The 25399-nt window shown below is 41.9% G+C and overlaps 1 protein-coding gene across 1 annotated transcript; it reads right to left on the minus strand.

The window, feature by feature from the left end:
• Positions 1–25399, minus strand: ESX1 (ESX homeobox 1). Its single transcript, XM_073637905.1, has 5 exons — positions 25109–25399; positions 23375–23693; positions 8257–8302; positions 5270–5556; positions 1–2472 (listed from the first exon to the last, which is right to left on the minus strand). The coding sequence occupies exons 1-5, from the start codon at positions 25302–25304 to the stop codon at positions 2241–2243; spliced, it is 1080 nt and encodes a 359-aa protein (XP_073494006.1). The 5' UTR covers positions 25305–25399; the 3' UTR covers positions 1–2240.

The following is a 25399-nucleotide window of genomic DNA, read 5'->3' on the forward strand; positions in this document are numbered from 1 at the left end:
CTCCAAGCCTGGTGATTCCATAATTTTTGCCAGGGGTTGTAACATTGGTCCGAGTATGATTCAATGTTTTGTCAGATCGCACTTGGTCAGAAAATACGGTCATCTGCACGAACCCTAGCACGGAAGAACAAATACTCACACACCTATCATCCATTGCTATTTATTATAAATGCATGCAGATAAGGCTTCTATAATGTGCCAGTCACACAAGAGATGTGTGTAGTGCAAGATACTGGTACGCTGACCACCATGCATGGTCTCTTTTTTTCTGTTACGTGTCTGTCATTATATTGCTGTCATTTTATTTTATTTTATTTTTTATTAATTTTTTTAGAAGAAGTATATATAACACAATCTACACAATCTACACAATGTATTATACTGATAATTATACTAATCCTAGCTATGTACAGTATATAGTTACAAAATAGATGTAGTTATAAAATGGCTAACACATCGGTAGGTGCAAGTCGCTAATTGCATTTTGAGCATCAAGATGTTCTGTTGGTCAAACACCAGATTGCAGCGTGGCAGTCATCAGATGAAAAGTGGCTATATATACAAGCACTGGAGCAACTAGTAAAAAGTACCGCCTCAATTCATGAAAGTGTTTACAACAAAAATCTACTTAAAACGCTTTGAAAAGTCACACATTTCTTGTGGAACGCGAGGGTGTGCAAAAAATGTGCAACTTTTGGTATTTTCACACCAGTTTCGTCCGGCCCCACCAAAATGGGCAGAGCTGGGGCAAGACAGTGCAGAGCAATGTCTAAGTCATGATGAGCTGTAGTGCTCTTTATGCCAAAAATCTTACTCTAGTCCCTGACTGGAGTCTCTGACTAGAGTAAAATTTGAGGCGAGGCACATGTAGGTGCACACCACTTTTAAGACATGCCTGATTCATTAAGAGGATTGCACCTCTTAAATAAAATCTATCAGCAGTTTTTGTTATGTAATATGAGAGCAGCATCATGTAGGAGTAGATACCCTGATTACAGTGATGTGTCACTTATTTGGCTGTGTTTTGCTGTTTCAATATAATCAGTGTTTTATCAGAAGGAGATTAACCCTAAAAGACTAGGTGTCTCATGTCTCCTGGTCCAACCAGGCCACCAGCACTGATTAGCAGCTCTCTGTCACTATAAAGTGTACATAAAAGCTGTCAATCAGTAGGCGGAGTTATACACAGCTCAGCACTCTGAGCTCTGCTATATCTGCAGCAGAGAAAACTGTAGCAATATCATAAGTGCTGCACCCAGTAAACTAAGTGATACATCACTGAAATCAGGGTCTCTGCTCTTACATCATTCTGTTGTCAGATTACATAGCAAAAAAACTGCTGACAGATTCCCTTTAATGAATCAGGCACCTTTGACTCCTATGCTCCCCATCATAAAGACTGACGTAAACAATGCTGGCCATGATAAATCAGGGCCTAAATTTAAGAAAAAATGTTTGAGAAGTTTTGGCTACCATGCACTTTCACTAATAAAACCATTTTTAATAAATCAATAGTACAAGTGAAAATACAAAAGTTTATAATATTTCTTATTAGAAAAAAATGCCCTCTTTTACTTGCAAGTCTACTTTCTTTCGGGTCTCCTAAACTGATAATTCACTCATAATTCACTGGTAATTTCTCTGGAAAAGGCATTTTCAGCTTCACTGAGAAATCAGATTATATCAGATTTAGTCTATGTAGTGTCTAGAGGAAATAAATGGTGGTGCAGTGCACCAGTGGCTATGATATTTCCCATACACTGTACACACAGAGAAGAGGACATCTTGCTGCATATCTCTCTGTACCACACCCAGAAGCAGCAGTGTGGAGTACAGCAGTACTGAGCAGTGTAGCTGTGAATCTGGCACTGGCATGGGATAAAACACTTACTAGTTAGCAGCAGCGCCGTCTCTTTGTGTCTGCCTCGCTTTCACTTTGCTCCTGCTTCCTATACCCCTTACCATCTTCATACACTTCTATGGGCAGCATGCAATCTGATCTCTCAGTAAAGCTGAAAAGCTGTCTACTTTCTGGAACTAGTGAACTTAGAGTGAATAAAGTTTAGGAGATGGGGAGAAACATCATAAGTGGATAAAGATACATTTTTATCTCTAATAAAATATATTAAAAAGTTTATTATCTTTGCTTATAACATTGATTTATGGAAAGGAATTTTATTATGGGAGGTGCACTGTAATCTTCTCTATGGCGATGCAGCCGTCGTGTGTTTTCATATCTATCAGCATAGATCTTTATTGACACTGGAAAAACTTGAAATCAAATTAACAGGAGCCGCTTGTTCAGCATGTTCCTTTGGAATAAGTCTCAGAGCTCCCACAGTTGACAACGATTTCCAGTCTCCTCCAGCTGCGTCACTTAGTGAAGGAAGTTCAGAGTCTGAAGCAGAAGATGGACTTTTCAGAAGCAGAGGAGGTGCACTGGTGACCAATGGGTTAAGAACACTGAGAAACCTGAAATTCACATAAGAAACAGGCAGATTTACCAGGGGCTCACTTGGAGGAGAAAGAAAGGACTTCTTGGTTCCTTAGCAAAAAATATTGTTGAATACTTAAACTATTTCTTTGGCCACTATGAAAAGTTTACTGATTGCGAATATACAGCACCACTCCAGAAATTTTTATTGCAGCGCTGGAGTGGAGCCACTAATCTAAGGTTTCTGTCTGCACTCTTATACGCACCGCTGTCTTCACCTTGTGTCGTTGTCGCTCCTGTTGGTCTTCAGCAGATTGTGATCTGCCGGATCGCTCCAGTGCTTGCTGGAGCGAGCCGGGGGTTACTTTTCAATGTAAGTCTATGAGGGCTTCGTTCTGGCTGTGATAAACTTGCATTGAAAGCTTGCGACCGTTATCTCTGACTTCTGTCATTCAGAAGTTGTTGCGGTCAAAAGATGGTGCCACAAGACCGGAGTGGCGTGGATGAAAGGTGAAGACGGCAGGAAGTGAGTATAGGAGTAGGGGAAAGGACCTTAGGTTAAAAGCACCACTCCAGCACTGAGAAAAAAAAGTTGGAGTGGTGCTTTAATAGGAGCTGCAACTATAAACCCCTGTGTAGTGAGCTCCCTCTAGTGGTGGATAGAGGCAGAAAGATTTTTTATCATTTAAAGGTATGAAGGCAAGCAAGGGATTTGGAGTTCTGTATCAGAAAACAAAATTTTAACACCTTATTTTACCCCCTTAATACAATATGGCATACCTATACATCATTGCAGGGGTTCCCATGTGTGGAGGAGCCTGTGGAGTTGAGCTCTCTCCACACGCGGCTATGCTAAAGGCCCAGTTTAGTAGGAGCCCGCAATTTCACTATATAATTCAATACTTTGATATTGCAGTATATAGTATAAATGCTTGGACAATTGCAGGTTCAAAACCGCCAAAGGAGCGAAAGAAGAAAGTCAAAAATTAAAAAAAATAAAATAAAACATTTGAAACTGACCACATTTTCTCGATTGAAAATAAGGGAATTAATAAACTAAACTTAGTTGGAATTAAGCGTCCATAAACGTACGGTACTGTGTATCACAATATAAAGTTAATTAAACCCATACAATAATAACAGTAACAAAATAAAAACAATAAAAAAAAAAAAAACGCCAAAATTGCATTTTTTTTCTCACCAGCTCTCCCTAAAAAATGTACTAAAATCGATTAAAATGTTGTAAAGACCCCAAATAGGTATCATTAAAGCTGTTAGCTCACCCCACAAAAATAATCCCTCATACAACTCGAATTGATGGGATATAAAACTTTACGGCGACACAACCCCCAAAATGATTTTTACAAACTTCTACATTTTTTTTCAACTGTGAAATAAAAAAAAATCTATGCAAATTTGGTATCATTGTAATCCTACTGACCTGAAGAATCATGTTCCTCGGTCATTTCTACCACAGAATAAACATCAGAAAAACAAAATCCAAAATTGCATTTTTTTCACCATTTCACTCTACTTGGAATTTTCTTCTCATTTTTCAGTATACAGTATGGTGACATGAGTGTTGTCATTCAAAACTACGACTTGTCTCACAAAAAAAAAAGACCTTACGAGGCTATGATGACAGAATTTTTTTTAAAAGTTATGACTCTTAGAAGAAGGGGAGGAACAAAGGAAAAAAAAATTGCCTGGACCTTCAAGGGGTTGTCCACTCCAAATTGATAAGTCTGCAGTCACTCTGTGTGACTGCAGACTTATGAATCCTCTCAGTGCATGCACTGTGTGCTGCGGGGATTCGCTGGTTTCAGACCCGGGAATGGAGGATATGTATGAGTTGTACATACTCCCGGCCAGTGGCGCGACCTCGTTCCATACACTTGTATAGAGCTGAGGCTGCGCCAACTGGACGGGTTCTGACCGGAAGTATGTATAACTCATACATACCCTCCGGTCCTGGGTCAGAAACCGGAGAAACCTTGCAGCTCACAGTACATGCACTGGGGGGATTCATAAAACTGATATATAGAGTGCAGACTTATCGATTGGGAACGGACAACCCCTTTAAGGTGTTAAATTAACTTACATGGTAGGTACATTTTCAGCCCTAGACCCTCACCAGTCAAACTCTTTCACTATCCTAAACAATGTAACACCACTATAATTTGCTATCATCTTTTTGTGAATGAACTTAGAAACCGCACTGGTCCCTTTGCCCCCATAATACATGTTTACACGTAAAAATCCAACATACCTGATCATTGTACCCCCCAACATCATATTTCGAGGCATCTACATACACATTGGATGGTTGGCTGCTCCTGCCAAATCGTGAATAACCACCACAAAGCACCAATCTAGTGTTTTTTTTTATTTCAGTGCTGGAGTAGTTCCACTAATCTAAATTCCCTGACCCTAGTCTTATACTTACCAGCTGCTGTCTTCAGCTCTTCCCAGTGCCGTTTTGGTCCTGCGTCCCCATCTTCTGACTGACTGGAAGTCAGAAATAACGATCACAAGCTTTCATTGTAATTCTATGACAGCCTCGTTCTGGTCTTGTTCTGCCTCTCATAGAATTACACTGAGTTGTGACTTCCAGAACGCCCAGCAAACACAGGAGGGATCACAACCTGCTGGAGACCAACCGGAGCGGCGCCAGGAACAGCAGAAGACGACGGCTGGTAAGTATAGTACTAGGGGAAGGGAACTTACGTTAGTGGCACCACTTCAGGAGTAAAGTAAAAAAAACTAATTGGTCTTCCAAAGCTTAAGATGCCTAAAGTATGCTACATAATAAATCCTTATTGTAAATGTCTTTACCTTCCAAAGTAAGGTGTAATGACAGGATTGCGAAGAAGTGATGTCAATGACATGTGATTCATATTCAGAGAGCCCTGGTGTGATGTGGTGAAGGCCGAGCTGACAGATGGTGATGTCACTGCTGAAAGAGGGACTGTTCTCCATAATGGGTCAATAAGGTGACTGGAATTTAAAGGCAGATCAAGATACAGACCCAGAGGGGGTCTAATGGGGAAGGTAGGGACACCCCCAAGGAGGTCTGACTTCTCACGTTTTCTCCATTTTGCTCTTCGATTTTGGAACCAAACCTAAAATGGAGCAAAAAAGTAATACAAAACTGCACCTGTAAAATGTCTAAAAGTATATATGATGTCACTCAAAGCCCAAGCACTCTATAATGCGATGATGCTATAAAGTATATTGGTGACAATTGCTTCTATATTTATTTAGTGTTTTTCTATATTTATAGCTACACTTTATAATAAATATCTAAACCACACAGTGTCAAGTTTAAGATAAAAATTGTATGCTTACTAATATTTTTATTGCATTAGGGGCTCAGTTTATTCTGATACCGAGTACTGAGCCCCCCACACAGATATAGATAATAGAAATAATCTTCTGGTTTGCTGTAGTTAACTATTGCAGAGAGAATACGTAGTGAATTGCAAACTGTTTTATTATTGAGTGCCATGTATTAAAAGTATGCACTTATCTCCTAAGCTCCCCCTGCTGGAGGCTAATCAGAATATAAAGCTCCAACTGCTATAAAGATTAATGATGAGCACAAGTACTCTTTACTCGAGGTTGCCTAGGGTGCTCGGGTGTCCACCGAGTATCGCAGGTGCTTGAGTGACATGTTTTGCAGCTGTTAGACAACCATAAAACATGCGGGGATTGCGTGACAAACACAGACGATCCCCGCATGTTTTGCGGCTGTCTAACAGCCGTGAAACATGCAGCCGCAGGGACTCAAACATGTCATTCGAGCACCCGCACTACTTGGTGCATACCCGAGCACCCTCAGCAAACTCAAGTAACGAGCACTTGCGCTCAAAACTAATAAAGATGTAAAGAAACGAATCAGCACAAAATTTTGAGCTTATTTTAAACATGTATGGATTAGAACTTGGAGGTAATGGTAGAAAAAAACACACTGATTCAAAATGTCCTATATATTCATGGTGCTGGCACTATGTGTTTGACACCAAGCACTATACTGTATATAATGCACATACTACACTGCAGAAGTGTTACACTGTATTGTTAAAGGGATCAAGTGAATACACCGTGAAGTCCCTTAGAAAGAAAAACAGATCTAAAGAAAGCTAGCTAAATTAAAAGAAAAACACAAACCCTCTCCCTCAACTTAGTAATTGTTGAATATGTAAAAAAAAAAAAATACAATTCTTAAAATGTATTGACCCGTTCTAAAACAAAATGTTCTACATCTTGTATGGTTAAAACTGAAATCTGAAAACTGAAATCTGAAAAAAAAGGAATGGTGGAAAAATCAAATGTACTCCAAAATGTTACTGAAACTATAAAAAAAAGTACGAAAACTACAACTTGTCCCCCCAAAAAATAAGCCCTTACACAATAAATGGAAAAATACAAAAAGTTACTGGTATCAAAATAAGGCAATGAAACAATATTTTTTTTTACATTTTTTTTTATTGTCCAAAAGTGGTAAAATATATAAATGGTTGTAATCGTATTGATACTGAAAATAAAGTTACCATGTCATTAATACTGCAGGGGAACGGTATAAAAACTTAAAACTGATAGCAACTGTGGTGTTGTTGTCTATTTTAATTCCTACCTCCATACATTATAAGCACCCAAAATTGCGTCATTAAAAATATAACTTATAAAAGAAAACCCCAAGCACTTATATGATTACATCGATAGAAAAGTTATGCCTCTCTTGAAATATACAGATAAAAAAAATTGCTGTGTCCATAAATGGTTAAATAAATGAAAACTATTTTAACTGAATGTTAGCCGCAGGGGTACTGTGAGTCGGACCACCACTAACGTAATATTGATGGCCTATTCTAAGGCTGGGCCATAATTTTTAAAGAAGTGAATAGCTCGTTTAATCTCGCTAAATCTAGCATCTTGCCAACTGTGAATTTCTTATTACACATACAGGACTGTACATACAGTTGTGCTCAAAAGTTTACATACCCCGGCAGAATTTTTGCTTTCCTGGCCTTGTTTCAGAGAATATGAATGATAGCAATAAAACTTTTTCTCCACTCATGGTTATTAGTTGGGGGAAGCTATTTATTGTCAAACTACTGTGTTTTCTCTTTTTAAATCTTAATGACAACCAAAAACATCCAAGTAACCCTGATCAAAAGTTCACATACCCTGGTGATTTTGGCCTGATAATATGCACAGAATTTGACACAAATTGGTTTGAATGGCTACTAAAGGTAACATCCTCACCTGTGACCTGTTTGCTTGTAAACAGTGTGTGGGCATAAAAGCTGAGTGAGTTTCTGGGATCTAGACAGATTCTTGCACCTTTCATCCACTGCACCTTTCACTGATGTTTGCGGATTGAGAGTCATGGGGAAAGCAAAAGAATTGTCAATGGATCTATGGGAAAAGGTAGTTGAACTGTTTAATACAGGAAAGGGATACAAAAAAATATCCAAGGAATTGATAATGCCAGTCAGCAGCGTTCAAACTGTGATTAACAAATGGAAAATCAGGTGCTCTGTAAAAACCAAACCATAGTCAGGTAGACCAACAAAAATTTCGGCCACAACTGCCTGGAAAATTGGCTTCACCCAACCAATAACCATGAGTGGAGAAAAAGTTTTTTTGTTATCATTCATATTCTCTGAAACAAGGGCAAGAAAGGAAAAATTCTGCCGGGTATGTAAACTTTTGAGCACAACTGTACCTCCTGGTACAAGAAAATGTTTACTTTTTTTTTCAAGATTATTTTTACATATTAATTAAAATTAATGTTAGACAATATTATTAGCACATACCTGTACTCTCGCTTCGGTTAAGTTCAGACGCATAGCAAGGTCCTCTCTGTGAAAGCAAATATGTAATGATTAAGCAGATCAGCACATCCATAACGTCTTTTTGTATCCTCAATATGCTTACATTTTTATGTTGTTACGTATAGTAAACGAATATAAAACAATCCATCTCTCATCTGCAAAATCATAGGTTGTAGAAATGTTTTAGAATGACTTGAACTTATATTAAAAATAGAGCTGTAATGGTTTATGCGTTTTGTGGAGTTTCTTGGATGTTGTTGTGGGTCTCAGGGTGTAAAACTAAGGACTCAATATAGTTCAATGTTTCTTTTGCTATGCTAATTCCTCTATTTACACACCATAAGTTTCCATTTTTTCACCAATGTAAAATGGACTATTTTGCTATTATGTATCATCTGTTTTGCATCCATGTTGCATCCGTTTTTTTTTCTCATCAGTTTTTAAAAACTGACGCTGGTAAAATGATGTCTGAATCTTTTTTATCCATTGACTCTAACGGATGAAACGCGGATGAAGACTGAAGTAAAAAGCATGTCTTCCATTTTTCATCTGTTTTCAATGGATCTAAATAACAATTTATCGAGCTCACTGGTGATAATTAGTGATGAGTGCAAGTGCTCGTTACTCAAGTTTGCTCTGGTATGCACCAAGTATCGCTGGTGTGAGTGGCATGTTCGAGTCCCCGGCGGCCGCATGTTTCGCAGCTGTTAGACAGCCACAAAACATTCGTGGATTGCCCATGTATGTCAGACAATCCCTGCATGTTCTGTGGCTGTTTACAGCTGCGAAATATGCACCCTCGGCTGACTCGAGTAACGAGCACTTGCGCTCATCACTATTAATAATATCTTGGTGGTTCGGACCACTGAAGACGCTCTGTCAGAGCGTGGAGGCAGCCAAAATGAAGAAAGTTCAGCTCAAAACGCGTTGATGCCACTGCTACTGATGTCATTGTCACTGATGTGAATAAAATGCATTCACAATTCAAGAGCTGGACTTTCTTCATTTTAATGGATCTCCATAGACTTTAATGGCTGAAACTGATCTGCAAAATGGATCCATTTGTAAAACCAATGTGCATATAGATCAATTAAACTCTATGGGTCCGTGCATTGTCCGTCTAAACCACGGACAGCATATGGACGTATAGAACAGAAGTGTGAATGTAGCTTTACAAGTATCAAGAAAGTGGTTTATGTTTAGGGACCTCTCAATGGGAAAAGGGCCGACATATAGTGGCGCAATATATTGTATGAGATACTGTATTTAGTAAAACTATACTTGACAATTTAACTGGTTGACACATTGGTGTCACCCGGGAGAGGAGAGTGTTTCTTCACTATTCTAAATATTTCCTCAACCTGTTGGATCTGATATGGTTTGGCATTAACAGCAAACATGTCACACCGTGGAGGACGACCTCTGAGCACCCCGTCCTCATGCTGATATTTGCTATTATATTGGCCCAGTAGGTCGTATATTTAGATACATTATTGTCAGGCTTAGGGATTCAGGAAAGCTGAATATCGGTATTTAAGCACCCTTACTGCTTCATATAATACTATTGCACATTTGAGGACTATAGTCTCATGTTATTTATTTGTAATAAACCTGTTGATTCATTATAGCATAAACCCTTTAATAGAACCGCTATTATCTCCAAACAATCCCTAGCGTAGCGTCTTTAATTCCCAGCACAGCATCTGATAATGAAATCTGTTTGTGATATGAAACTGTTATGTAAACTCCTCGAGGTATTAGAAAATGATCATTTTATAGGATGTATAATTACCGCAGGTTTTGCTTGTATTATCGACTTCTCAATTTACATTTTGAAAACATCACTGATTGCCTGAGGCCCAAGATCAGTACAAATACTGGGGTAAGTACTATGAATGTAAATTAAAGATAATGTACATTAAAGCTTCACATTCAACTGGGAACAGAGAACTAAATGCTAGAGCTTGGAATACTATTGTTTCCTTCATCTCTTCATAAATCTTCTGTAATGTTTGTCAGTGTGAAGCTGACAGCCAAAGACTCTGTATCAGAATATGAAGGATCTTTGCTATTTATTTATTTTATTCACTTATTTAGCGCCATTAATTCCACAGACATTATGGGCACTGTCCCCATTGGGGCTCACAATCTACATTCCCTATCAGGATGTCTTTGGAGTGTGGGAGGAAACCGGAGAACCCGGAGAAAACACGGGGAGAACATACAAACTTGCAGGTATCATCCTTGGTGGAATTTAAACCCAGAACCCCAGGGCTGCAAAGCAACACTGCTAACCACTGAGTCAGGTTTTTGAGCATTTTTTAAAAAACTTCAGGCTCTCAAATACTCCATGTGTTTAAAAGAAGTAACATTATAAAGTACAGATAACTACGGCACTCCTGAATCTGGTGGGTGCTCAGAAAGGGTCCAATCCCGCAATATACGTAGAGAAGATTCCAGCTCTCCAAAAAAGAAAATCTTCAATTTTATTTAGTACAATCCAGAAAATCCAACTCTGTGCATATAAATGCAACACTGTGCATATAAATGTAACACTGTGCATATAAATGTAACGCTGTGCATATAAATGTAACACTGTGCATATAAATGTAACGCTGTGCATATAAATGTAACACTGTGCATATAAATGTAACACTGCATATAAATGTAACACTGTGCATATAAATGTAACACTGCATATAAATGCAACACTGTGCATATAAATGTAACGCTGTGCATATAAATGTAACACTGTGCATATAAATGTAACACTGCATATAAATGCAACACTGCATATAAATGTAACACTGTGCATATAAATGTAACGCTGTGCATATAAATGTAACACTGTGCATATAAATGTAACACTGCATATAAATGCAACACTGCATATAAATGTAACACTGTGCATATAAATGTAACGCTGTGCATATAAATGTAACACTGTGCATATAAATGTAACACTGCATATAAATGCAACACTGCATATAAATGTAACACTGTGCATATAAATGTAACGCTGTGCATATAAATGTAACACTGTGCATATAAATGTAACACTGCATATAAATGCAACACTGCATATAAATGTAACACTGTGCATATAAATGCAACACTGTGCATATAAATGCAACACTGTGCATATAAATGTAACACTGTGCATATAAATGTAACGCTGTGCATATAAATGTAACACTGTGCATATAAATGTAACACTGCATATAAATGCAACACTGTGCATATAAATGCAACACTGTGCATATAAATGTAACACTGTGCATATAAATGTAACGCTGTGCATATAAATGTAACACTGTGCATATAAATGTAACACTGCATATAAATGTAACACTGTGCATATAAATGTTACGCTGTGCATATAAATGTAACACTGTGCATATAAATGTTACGCTGTGCATATAAATGTAACACTGTGCATATAAATGTTACGCTGTGCATATAAATGTAACACTGTGCATATAAATGTAACACTGTGCATATAAATGTTACGCTGTGCATATAAATGTAACACTGTGCATATAAATGTAACACTGTGCATATAAATGTAACGCTGTGCATATAAATGTAACGCTGTGCATATAAATGTAACACTGTGCATATAAATGTAACACTGCGCATATAAATGTAACACTGCGCATATAAATGTAACATTGTGCATATAAATGTAACACTGTGCATATAAATGTAACGCTGTGCATATAAATGTAAGACTGTGCATATAAATGTAACACTGCATATAAATGCAACACTGTGCATATAAATGTAACACTGTGCATATAAATGTAACGCTGTGCATATAAATGTAACACAGTGCATATAAATGTAACATTGTGCATATAAATGTAACGCTGTGCATATAAATGTGACGTTTCGGTCGATCAGACCTTTCTCAAACATGCACAACGCGGCCGGAGTGAGAGGAGTTGCAATTGGCGCAAAGCGCAATGGTAATGTACTAAGTCACTGCAAGAATGGCGTTGGATTTTCTGCATTGTACTAAATAAAATTCAAGATTTTCTTTGATTTTTACAGTGCCAGATTCTTTTCTACATAAAAGAAGTGAGATGTCCATTCAAAAGGCGTTTTACACTAGGACAGTGCTCAATACTTTACTATATAAGTCAACGGAAAGAGTAAAAAACACACCTGGGTGTCTTTTTGAGCATCTTCTCAGCATTTTCGACTCAAAGAACGGTCCCATTTTATTTAGTGGTTAATGGATTTTAAAAATACATTAGAAGTAGTTAATAAGACATCCAAATAACGCTGAAAAAAGTTAACTAAACAACGGCGTAAGAAAAACTTTAACAAAGAGCTTCAAAACCAAAAAGTATTCAGGGGAACAAAATTCAAAAAAAGAGACAGAGACATGGAGCAATCCCTGAAGTGTCTTTTGCTTGAAAAATGGATGATGTTGACCTCCGGAAAAAAAAGTAGTGTGAACATAATGTAAGTCTATGTGCAGACTCGAATTCATTTCAATATTATTTCTCAGGAGGAGTTTTATCAGCATTTTTTTCCACTTCAGGGTTTGAAAAATGACTATTGGCAAAACAACAAAGTGCACGTCACTTCTGTAAAGCGGCTCATCATGAAATCTGTACCAAACTAGGCACTGTCAAATCAAAAGGCTTCCGAAAAAATCCCCTCTTACAATAGGATTAAAAAACTCCTCACACTTACTTCAAGATACTCTTTGGGAAAAAAAGACTCCTCCAAAAACTCCCAAAAAAGCAGTGGTTTCTGTTTAAAATACCTCCAAGCACCCCATCTGTCTTTGGACATCTGCAGATCCCAAGACCCTGTTTTAGCTGTACAACTCTGCCTGCCTGACATTTAGGCTATGTTCCAATGATGAGCTTTCGGTGAGTTTTGATGCTGCCCGTTTTCTGCATCTATTAAATAAACTAGGTTACTTGCATTTTTATCATTGCGCTTTTGAGTGCGTTTTTACATGCGATTTTATCGTGTTTTTGAAAACTCACCAAAAATTAATTGTGGGCACACAGACTAATGCTTTACCATTTTCCCAACTAGTCAATTTTCCCTCTCATTTTTTCCTCCACTTCTAAGAGCCGTAACTTTTTTTCTCCATCAACCTGGCTGTATATTTTTTTTGTGGGAGTAGGTGTAGTTTTGAATGACACCACTCATTTTATCCTACAATGTAGTGCAAAATGAGAAAAAAATTCCAAGTGCTGTGAAATTACAAACTTATCATTTTTTCTTTTTATGGCGTTCATTGTACTGTAAAAAGTGGCCTTACTATTTAATTCTACATGTCAGTACAATTACGGCAGTAGCAGACTTTTATGTTTAGTTTTTTATTTATATGGTGAAAAAAATTATGATGTTTGTAAAAAATCTAAAAAAAACCATGTTGTTTGTGTCCACATTTTCCGAAATTGAGACCTATACCTTTTTGAATTCACATTGATAGAGCTATGTGAGGGCTTGTTTTCTGAATGGCGAGCTGACATTTTTACTGTGACAATTTTGATTGTTTTTTATTGCATTTTTTGGTGAAACACCAATAAACTAAAATTCTGTCATTTCAAGTTTTTCTTCTTTTTTAAAGCTTTTACCAATCAGGTTAATTATTTTTATATTTTGATAGATCAGACTTTTATGGCTGCAGCTATAAAACAGATATTTTTATTTTTTATTTCGTTAGTATTCTAATATATAGTAAAAATGATGGTCTCCTATAAAGCAAAACTACAGGAGGTCCTTCCCAGCAGCACCATCATGACAAGGCATGGGGGCTTTCAGCAGGCCTATAATTTCTATAGCAAAGCATCGGCACACCGCAATCCCTTCACGGCTGGGCTTATAAGGCTGCGTGCACACGATGCGTTTTTCATGCGTTTATGCTGCGGAATTTCCGCAGCGGAAACGTATCAAAAACGCATGGTAATCCGCACCCCATGGTCCCCAATGGCATTCCGCAATGTCAATGCACATGCTGCGGATTTTTCCGCAGCGTTTCTGCAGCGCAAATAAATCCGCAGCATGTTCATTAATTTTGCGGAAGCGCCGCCATTGACTTGCATTGAGACGCATAGAATGCGCGTCTGTACATTTGTACAAGTGGATTTTATGCGTCTCTATGTGCGGATGGTACCCAGTTCTGGAGGAGAGGAGACTCTCATCCAGACCTGGGTACCATTGTACCTGTGAAAAAAAGAATAAAATAATAAATAAAAAAGAATAAAATAATAAATAAAGTTTATATTCACCTGTCCGACGGCTTTCTCTGCATGCCGGCAGCGCTGAAGGACCTTCGGTGACGTCACAGTCATGTGACCGCAGGCCCTTCACCGCTGTGTCTCGCGATATGCCGGCAGCCGGGAACCAGACAGGAACGAGCACTGCAGCACACGCCGGGGCATCGGGGGTGAGTATAGCTTTATTTTAAGCATTGTTTTACGGTCACACTATATAAATCCATGCTGTTTGCATGGATTTATATAGTGTGACCTAGTTGCCAAGCACTTTCCAAGTGATGCTAATCACCTGGAAAGTGCTTGTCAATCTGCATGCGGAAACGCATGTGAATCCGCATGTATTCCGCATGTATTCTGTAGGAAAAACGCATGCACAATCTGCATGCGTTTTTTCTGCCAGGGAGATGCAGAAATGCTGCAGAAATTTTCTGCTTCATTTCTGCATCGTGGGCACATAGTCTAAGTGTGGGGAACTGCTGGCTATAAATCCCTCAGTCAGAGATTGACAGCAGCATTTAAGGAATTAACAGCAACAACCAGCTCCTTTCACTGTGGTTAGAGGCAGATGCTGGCTGCATAACACAGCCAGCATCTGCTGAGTATGATGCGAGCTAAGATCCTGTCCATGGGGACTCGACATTGGATGAACCAGTATGTGTCCAATGTTGGGAAAGGGTAAAAAAAAAACAACAAAATACAACAACATGTATTTCAAAGCATTAAAAAGGGCAATTAAAGTAACCATTATTTTAACTTCCCTATAGGAACAAAAATAAAAATAAGTGCCACTTCACACAAAAAAATATTTACTTTAATTTTTTTTCAAAATTTGCCATACAAATATATAATCATATCATAAGGCAACTAAAAAGACATGTACAGGGTGGGCCATTTATACACCTAAATGGCCCACCATGAAAAAAATAAAGTTGGATCCAAAATGGCCGACTTCAAAATGGCCGCCATGGTCACCACCCATCTGGAAAAGCTTTCCCCCTCCAATATACTAATGTGCCACAAACAGGAAGTTGATATCACCAACCATTCCCATTTAATTTAGGTGTATCCATATAAATGGCCCACACCGTAGAATAATAGTTAATTATTGTAACATACCTGGCGGCGTCCTTGCATAGTGGTCCATCTCCCACTGTGCAAGAGCGCGCACTTGATCTCCAATCCAGAATGTCTCTCTGGCTTCCCTCCATGCTGTCTGTTTGCTTCTGTGTGCTGCTGCTTAAGGGCGGCGCCCGATCACTTCCTGCTTTTTGTACCTGCTGCAGGCACACCACTTGTGCGTCCTCAGCCTATTGCTGTCTGTCACCTGGTATTTAAACCAGCTGCTCCAATTAACCCATGCCTGAGCATTGTGTTTCATTCAGTGTGGTCTTTCACTCTGAATGTGCCAGGTCCCCTTCTGTGTTCTCTTGTCTGCCTATCCTGGAGGCTGTATTTCCAGACCTGTCTGAACACACTCCTTGCCTGTTCGTCTCGCCTTCTAGGGGCCGCATACCTAGACCCGCTCCTGTATCCTGTCTGTCCTGTCTGAACACGCTCCTAGCCTGTTCCTCCCGCCTTCTAGGGGCTGCATTCCTAGACCCACTCCTGTATCTAGTCTGTCCTGTCTGAACACGCTCTTGGCCTGTTCCTCCCGCCTTCTAGGGGCTGCATTCCTAGACCCGCTCCTGTATCTTGCTACTGTGTCTGTTCTTGTCTGTATACTCTTCTAGCCTGTTTTCCCGTGTTTCTCTATGTCTGTACCTTTCCTTTTTCTGCAGAGTCTGAACTCGTACCTAACTCCTGCTCGTTGTCACTGTACTCCCGTTTGTGAGTTTGTGGTCCACTCGCTACTTCACTGCAAGTACCCTGTGGGTATCTGGTTCTGCCTTTCCCTTTCTGTCTGTTCCGTGTGAACAGAGCCCTGTCCCCCCTGCTCTGCCTTGCTCACCGCTCTGGCAGTTCTAGCCTGCTCTGCCTTTGCTCACCACTCCGGCGGTTCTAGCCTGCTCTGCCTTTGCTCACCGCTCCGGCGGTTCTAGCCAGCTCTGCCTTTGCTCACCGCTCCGGCGGCCTTGTCCTGCTCTGCTCTTGCTCGCTGCTCCGGGCGGCCTTGTCTTGCTCTGCTCTTGCTCGCCGCTCCGGGCGGCCTCGTCCTGCTCTGCTCTTGCTCACCGCTCCGGGCGGCCTTGTCCTGCTCTGCTCTTGCTCGCCGCTCCAGGCGGCCTTGTCCTGCTCTGCTCTTGCTCGCCGCTCCAGGCGGCCTTGTCCTGCTCTGCTCTTGCTCCGGGCGGCCTTGTCCTGCTCTGCTCTTGCTCGCCGCTCCGGGCGGCCTCGTCCTGCTCTGCTCTCGCTCGCCGCTCTAGGCGGTCTCGTCCTGCCCTGCTCTCGCTCGCCTCTCTGGGCGGCCTCACTCTTCTGTGTTTGTCCACCACATCTGTGGTTCTATTCCTGAGTTCCAGTGTGTACTGGGTCCTATCCCGCCTGTGTTCCTTCCTGCTAGCGCCTCCCTGTCTGCACTCTAGCCGTGCTTGCCTGTACCCCCCTGCCTGCATACCCACCTGCCTGCATACCAGTCGTGCCTGCCTTTACCCACCAGTCTGTGTGCCAGCCTAACCTGTCTGTTCCTGTATTCCCCTGTGTGGGTCAACAGCCGTGTCCGGGGTCTGTCCTGGAGTAGCACCTGGTCCCTCTGCTTGGTTCCTCCTTGGTGCACTGGCGTCGTATGCCGTCGTGCGACCCTGGTCGGATCGGGTGAATACCTAGTTACGCCCCTCCAGGCATTCACTCTCCGGCACGGTCCAGTGGAATCACACGCACACGCCGCTCAGCCCTGGCGTGTGCATTACAGCATGCTCAGGCCATGGTTCCCGTTGAGCCCCACGGCCTTCGCTCTCTGAGACGTTTTTCCAGCGAATACGTGCATTAAAAAAAAAAAAATAAATAAATAAAAAATATATATATATTTAGTTTTTTTTCTTTAGCTGAGTTCCAGGCGAATTACGCACCCGTCCAGATGGATCTTTCTGCACTCGTTCCTGCGGATCCGCCACGGTACTATGGGGATCCAAGACAGAGTCGTGCATTTGTGGAGCAATGCTTGCTACACTTCAAGTTCTACCCTCTTTGTTTTCCCACCGATCGGGTTAAGGTGGGATTCATGATGTCTTACCTAATGGGTGATGCCTTGGAATGGATCAACCCCCTATGGGAAGCACAGGATCCTATCCTCCTGGACCTTCAGGCCTTCCTGGTGGCCTTTCTAATGGTCTTCGATGATCCTAACCCGGAGGCTCCTGCTGAAGCTTCACTTCCCAATATCCCGGAGCAGCCCCGATGGGTAATGTGTGTGGGTAGCGCAATAGTCCTCCAGCCCAATGAGACTACTGCCCACCCAGAATCCTCACAGGGTGACTACGCTCTCCGGAATACTTCTCCCAACCTCAAGAGGCAGTCCAGACGTGCTAGACGTAGAGGCAAGCCGTCACGCCAGGGTCTGTCCTCCCTGAGACCTCCTAACCCCAACCTTGAAGTCCCTACTGAAGCTTCATCTTCCTGTATCCCGGAGAAGCCCCAACGGGTAATGTGCATGGGTAGTGCACCAGTTCTCCAGCCCGAAGAGACTACTGCCCATCCAGACTCCACACAGGAGAACTTCCTGCACCCGGCATCAGATACTTCACCCACTTTAACCAGTGTGCATGTCCAAGGATGCTCCGAAGCTGTGATTACCTCCGAGTCTGTGCACCTCTACTACCTGGCGGAGGACCCCCTGTGGCCTCCTGAATCCTCCGGGATACCACTCGATGACAAATGGAGAGAGACTTCTCTACACCCGGTACTCGATACTTTGTCTGCTCCGTCCTGTGAGCCTGACAATGGGTACCCCAAAGTGATAGTTACCCCCGAGTCTCTACACCCCTCCGACCAGGCGGAGGACCTCCAGTTGTCTCCAGAACCCTTCGGGGTGCTACCTGGTAGCGAAAGGACAGAGACTTTCCTATACTCGGTACCTGATACCCCAGCTGCTTCATCCAGTGAGTCTGACCTAGTGTACTCCAAAGCAGAGGTTACCCATGAGTCTCTTCACCCCTCCGACCTGGCGGAGGACCTCCAGTTGTCTCCTGAGCCCTTCGGGGTGCTACCTGGTAGCGAAAGGACAGAGACTCTCCTATACTCTGTACCTGATACCTTGCTCGCTTTGTCCAGTGAGTCCAACCTAGTGTACTCCGAAGCAGAGGTTACTCCCGAGTCTCTACACCCCTCCGACCAGGCAGAGGACCTCCAGTTGTCTCCAGAACCCTTCGGGGTGCCACCTGGTGGTGAATGGACAGAGACTTTCCTATACTCGGCACCCGATACCTCGCCTGCTTCGTCCAGTGAGTCCGACCTAGTATACTCTGAAGCAGATGTTTTCCCCGAGCCTCTGCACTTTTCTGACCCGGCGGAGGACCTCCATTTGTTTCCTGAATCCTCCGGGGTACCACCAGATAACAAAGAGACAGTGACTTTTCCTCACCCTGTACCTGATAACCCGTCTATTTCTTCCTGTGAGCTTGACAAGATGTACCTCGAAGCAGAGATTACCCCCAAGTCTCTGCTCCCCTCCAACCCGGTGGAGGACTTCCAGTTGTCTCCTGTACCCTCTGGGGTGCCACCTGAAAATATATGGAGAGAGACTTCCTTGTGTGCTGTTCCTGGTACTCCACCCATTTCGTCTGTTGCTAAGGGTGGCTGGATGGGAGGTAGCATCCTAGCTACCCAGAGGAGACCAGTTTTTCCGGTGGACAGTGGAAGTGATCTCCTTGAAGTGAAGTATTGGCCCTCGAATTCCCTGTGGAACATTCTGGCAGGCCTGAAGAAGAGGGGTCGTAAGGGGGGGGGGGGTACTGTAACATACCTGGCGGCGTCCTTGCATAGTGGTCCATCTCCCACTGTGCAAGAGCGCGCACTTGATCTCCAATCCAGAATGTCTCTCTGGCTTCCCTCCATGCTGTCTGTTTGCTTCTGTGTGCTGCTGCTTAAGGGCGGCGCCCGATCACTTCCTGCTTTTTGTACCTGCTGCAGGCACACCCCTTGTGCGTCCTCAGCCTATTGCTGTCTGTCACCTGGTATTTAAACCAGCTGCTCCAATTAACCCATGCCTGAGCATTGTGTTTCATTCAGTGTGGTCTTTCACTCTGAATGTGCCAGGTCCCCTTCTGTGTTCTCTTGTCTGCCTATCCTGGAGGCTGTATTTCCAGGCCTGTCTGAACACGCTCCTTGCCTGTTCGTCTCGCCTTCTAGGGGCCGCATACCTAGAGCCGCTCCTGTATCCTGTCTGTCCTGTCTGAACACGCTCCTAGCCTGTTCCTCCCGCCTTCTAGGGGCTGCATTCCTAGACCTGCTCCTGTATCTAGTCTGTCCTGTCTGAACACGCTCCTGGCCTGTTCCTCCTGCCTTCTAGGGGCTGCATTCCTAGACCCGCTCCTGTATCTTGCTACTGTGTCTGTTCTTGTCTGTATACTCTTCTAGCCTGTTTTCCCGTGTTTCTCTATGTCTGTACCTTTCCTTTTTCTGCAGAGTCTGAACTCGTACCTAACTCCTGCTCATTGTCACTGTACTCCCGTTTGTGAGTTTGTGGTCCACTCGCTACTTCACTGCAAGTACCCTGTGTGTATCTGGTTCTGCCTTTCCCTTCCTGTCTGTTCCGTGTGAACAGAGCCCTGTCCCCCCTGCTCTGCCTTGCTCACCGCTCCGACGGTTCTAGCCTGCTCTGCCTTTGCTCGCCGCTCCGGTGGTTCAAGCCTGCTCTGCCTTTGCTCACCGCTCCGGCGGTTCTAGCCTGCTCTGCCTTTGCTCACCGCTCCGGCGGTTCTAGCCTGCTCTGCCTTTGCTCACTGCTCCGGCAGTTCTAGCCTGCTCTGCCTTTGCTCACCGCTCCGGCGGCCTTGTCCTGCTCTGCTCTTGCTCACCGCTGCGGCGGCCTTGTCCTGCTCTGCTCTTGCTCACTGCTCCGGGCGGCCTTGTCTTGCTCTGCTCTTGCTCGCCGCTCCGGGCGGCCTTGTCTTGCTCTGCTCTTGCTCGCCGCTCCGGGCGGCCTCGTCCTGCTCTGCTCTTGCTCGCCGCTCCGGGCGGCCTCGTCCTGCTCTGCTCTTGCTCGCCGCTCCAGGCGGCCTTGTCCTGCTCTGCTCTTGCTCCAGGCGGCCTTGTCCTGCTCTGCTCTTGCTCGCCGCTCCGGGCGGCCTCGTCCTGCTCTGCTCTCGCTCGCCGCTCTAGGCGGTCTCGTCCTGCCCTGCTCTCGCTCGCCTCTCTGGGCGGCCTCACTCTTCTGTGTTTGTCCGCCACATCTGTGGTTCTGTTCCTGAGTCCCAGTGTGTACTGGGTCCTATCCCGCCTGTGTTCCTTCCTGCTAGCGCCTCCCTGTCTGCACTCTAGCCATGCTTGCCTGTACTCCCCTGCCTGCATACCCGCCTGCCTGCATACCAGTCGTGCCTGCCTTTACCCACCAGTCTGTGTGCCAGCCTAACCTGTCTGTTCCTGTATTCCCCTGTGTGGGTCAACAGCCGTGTCCGGGGTCTGTCCTGGAGTAGCACCTGGTCCCTCTGCTCGGTTCCTCCTTGGTGCACTGGCGTCGTATGCCGTCGTGCGACCCTGGTCGGATCGGGAGAATACCTAGTTACGCCCCTCCAGGCATTCACTCTCCGGCACGGTCCAGTGGAATCACACGCACACGCCGCTCAGCCCGGGCGTGTGCATTACAACTATTATTTATCCCACACAGTAAACAGCATAAAAAAAAAAAACAATAACTGAATTTTTGTTATTTTGCAAAAAATAATTTTAAAATCTACACATCGATATATCATTCACTAAAGTATATGTACCCTAAACTAGTACTAATAAAAGATCCAACCCATTCTGAAAAGAAACTGGCCCTAATACGATTATGTTGCTGAAAAAAATGTCTATTTATCTGTAAAACATATTTATATTCTGCAAAAGTACTAAAGTTATACATTAAAAACTATACTTATTTGGTATATCAATATTCCTACAAAGTCATCTTGGTTAAAGTTAACTTAGGCAGCACGGTGGCTCAGTGGTTAGCACTGCAGCCTTTCAGCACTGGGGTCCTGGGCTGAAATCCCACCAAGGTCAACATCTGCAAGGAGTTTGTATGTTCTCCCTGTGTTTGTGTGGGTTTCCTCCGGGTTTCCTCCTACACTCCAAAGACATACTGATAGGGAACCTAGATTGTGAGCCCCAATGGGGACAGCAATGATAATGTCTGTAAAGCTCTGTGGAATATGATAGCGCTATATAAGCAACATAAATAATAAAAGACTTGTTATTTTAACTGCATAATAAAAAATAATGAAAGAAATTGTGTTTTTTTTCCTTTTTACATTGAACACCAAAGCGCGTTATTAAAAATTATCTCCACTTTAAACTGGTGCATATAAAATTAAAAATCAGCCATCCCCCAAAAAACAAACTATTAAAAATAAAATAATTTAATATAAAATGATTAAATAAATTATATTTACCCTAAAATAATACGAATAAAAATTTCAATGCATCTCCCCAAACAAACCCAGGAGTCCATACAGTTATATCGATAGCTTTTCATATGCAATAGTGAAAAAAAAGAAAGAAAAATAAATAAATAAATAATGCCCCGTAAGGTTCCAAACACATGTGGTATTAAGGGGTTAACTGACAATATGTATAATAACCTAGAAGGAAATGGGGAGGTTTGCATTCTGTGAAATGAGCGCCTTGAAGAATTTCTGTACGATTTTTGGTAAGCATCTTACACCTTATGTGTGAACAGATATGCTCAGTTTACATTTTATATGGTAAAAGTACCTTTTTCAAGTGCCTATATATCAGATCATTCCTATAAGCTATTTACAACACTACAAAATATCATCTGGTTGGAAACAACTCCACTCCTTACCTAAATAGAAAAGTGAAATCAGACCAACAAACAAGCAGTCAGCTTAAAACTGTCCAGCTCCTCGCACTAGTTATGTGCACTACATAGTCCTAACTAAAGTTCAGCCCTTTTATCGATGGGTTCAGCTAATATGACCAGCCCTTAGCCGGTGATTTGTCTCATGCATGAACCATTGCATTCTTGAATTTTATCACCATAAACTAAGGTAAAGCATAACTACTGAGTTACACTGTTGGGTTCTCTGCTGATCCCTGTATCTTGGCCTCCAGATTGCAATGGACATTGCACCAATGCTGCCAGTCTGTGGTACCAGTGGTGACCTCATTGATGTCTATATTGAAGCACCATTGCTAGAGGCCAGTATACAGGGACCTAGGAAGCAATGGAGGATCGGTAAGGTGAGTATTACCCAGTTTTTTATTTTCCACCTATAAGATCTTGGTAAAAAGCTCCAAGGGGTTGGACTTGCCCTTTAAAATTTTAGCAAAGTATATTCAATGTATCACAATATCATCATGCTTAAGACATGATGTTTTCCTACATCAAGAAGAGTGTTATGCATTAGAGAAGAGAGGATCAATTGGAAGTACTCCACTCCATTGGGAGGTCAGTAATTTGTGACCACTGAACGGCATGGCGTGATCATTGAGGTGTGACGCACACACAACTTTGCACCAGCCCGTCTAATCAAAAGAGGAGCCGGGAACGCCAGGAAGTAAGGAGATTCCCAGAACGCCAGTCACAGATTACTGACCTGGCCAAAGGACTGGAGTCCAATGAATCGAATCGATCCTCCCCTCTCTGTTGAGCATTCTTATGTTTTCAAAATGGGCAAAGCAAAACATATATCCAAATCATGTCTTGAAGAAAACCTACAGAAATGCATATAAAGCAAGAAGATTAAAGTGATAACCTGGTGAACACATCTGGATAATGTGACTTCATGAAGGCCCTCTCTAATTCTTCTAGCTGGAGATTACTGAAAGTGGTGCGGTAGCGGCGCTGCTTCCTTTTTCCAGTTCCTGTTGACAATTCACAACCAGTATTCAGCTCTTGGTCGAATTGTTCTTTCTTTTCACCATTTTGATCATTACAGATGTTCTTTGATCCATGTCCTGTAGTAACAATTTCACTTGCCCCTTTGGATGATGATTTTTCTTCAATATTTTCTTGGACTTGGGATGTGGTATTATATAAAATCTTCACAGGAGGGGAGGAATCACATTTGTGGGCTAAAGAAAAAAAATAAGATTGTGAACTCTTCCAATTTTCACATTATTTTAGCAGTATCTTAAGAAATTTCCAATAGAAGTGAAAATGTAAAATTTGTAACCCATCTCTGTCTTTCTATTTATGCGTCTATACACACACACACACACACATACCAGAGCTTGTGGCTCAGCACACTAAAGCTCCCATCACTCTGTAATATACACACACACCTATATATATATATATATATATATATATATATATATATATATATATATATATATATATATATACGCAAATGTATGTTGTAGATGACTGCACTTATTACAAATATATATTTTCTTTCCCTTTTTTATTTTTTATTCTCTGTGGATAAGAAATGTTGTCTGTTGCACATATGGCTCATTAAAAGTTTCACTAGACTTTTGATATTTTCCCATTTTTGAGTGCCGCCTGCTTTCTTTCTTTTTATATTCTCTGTTTTTTTGGGCTACAACCAGTGGACCGGAACCTATCCATAACTCTGAAGCTGGTGCTACGTCATTTTTTTGGTTTACAAATATATATACCTATATATATATATATATATATATATATATATCTACATAGATATATATATCAAAGTCTTGGCAAAGGACCATGCCGGTTTAAAACATGTTGCCTGGGAGTGCAGCAGATATTTCTTTTCTGCCTTTTTAATTTTTGCGCTGTTGTGTTCAACCATTTTGTGTGCCTTTTCTACTACTAGATCAATAAAGCAATTATTTTAAGAAGATGTGAGTACCGGCTATTGTTTGGACTGTTGCTATTACTGGAGTATTTTGCTGTGCACCTGGACAGGTGAGCTGATTGCTCATTTTTCACATTCGATATATATGACTGCCTGTGTTTGTGACACTTTCTATGAATATATATTTTCTTTCCTTTTCTTATTTGTAAATATTCCCTCTTTTTGACCTTTGTTTGTGATCCCATATGCATAAAACAAATAACAGATAATATGAACTTTCTGAACAATCCTTTAAAATAAGTATATATGGAGAGAGGGTGAAATGTTCCTAGGTTTGTACATGGCCAGGGTTCACAATTTTTCAAACTGCAGCATAAGGTTTAGACAATGTAATAGAGAAAGACTTTTTAAAGCTGGCCAAACAGTAATTACAGTAAGCAAACCTGTATGTTATATGAATATAATAAAATCATAGCATTGCTAATATTAGAGTCATACACTTGAGGAGTGAACTAAAAGCTTTAAAGATTATTACATTTTTTTTTTACTTAAAATAAGAAAATGTATTATTGCAGATTCAAGTTTCTTTACTTCTGTCATCCCTGCTGTATATTGTGCACTCAGTATATACTATATATGCATCTTTAGGACAGTATGAATTTGCTTAGTACAGAGCAGTGATGTATACCGGTGATTATTACTCACCAGCATTTGTGAGATCCTCTCCAGGACTCTTCTTGCCCCCTGGACTCTGTGCAGTACCCAAGATGCTGTCTATGAAGTAAGAGGTGAGGAGCTGAGCAGGAGGCTGTGGTTCTCTGGAGCTGTCCAGTGATGAGGGTGCTGGAGTTTGCATGGTTGGTAAGTGACTTCTGTATGATGTTGGGAGGATGCTGGACATAGGAGGACATGCTCCCCTGCTTCTCTCATTGGTCCTGTTGATGTCCCTTACAACCTCTGTGTCACATAGTCCATGTCATCAGCTATGGGGTGGGC

This window comes from Phyllobates terribilis, unplaced genomic scaffold (assembly GCF_046119375.1).
Source record: "Phyllobates terribilis strain yellow unplaced genomic scaffold, ASM4611937v1 Scaffold_7__3_contigs__length_470593459, whole genome shotgun sequence".
Lineage (NCBI taxonomy): Eukaryota > Metazoa > Chordata > Amphibia > Anura > Dendrobatidae > Phyllobates > Phyllobates terribilis.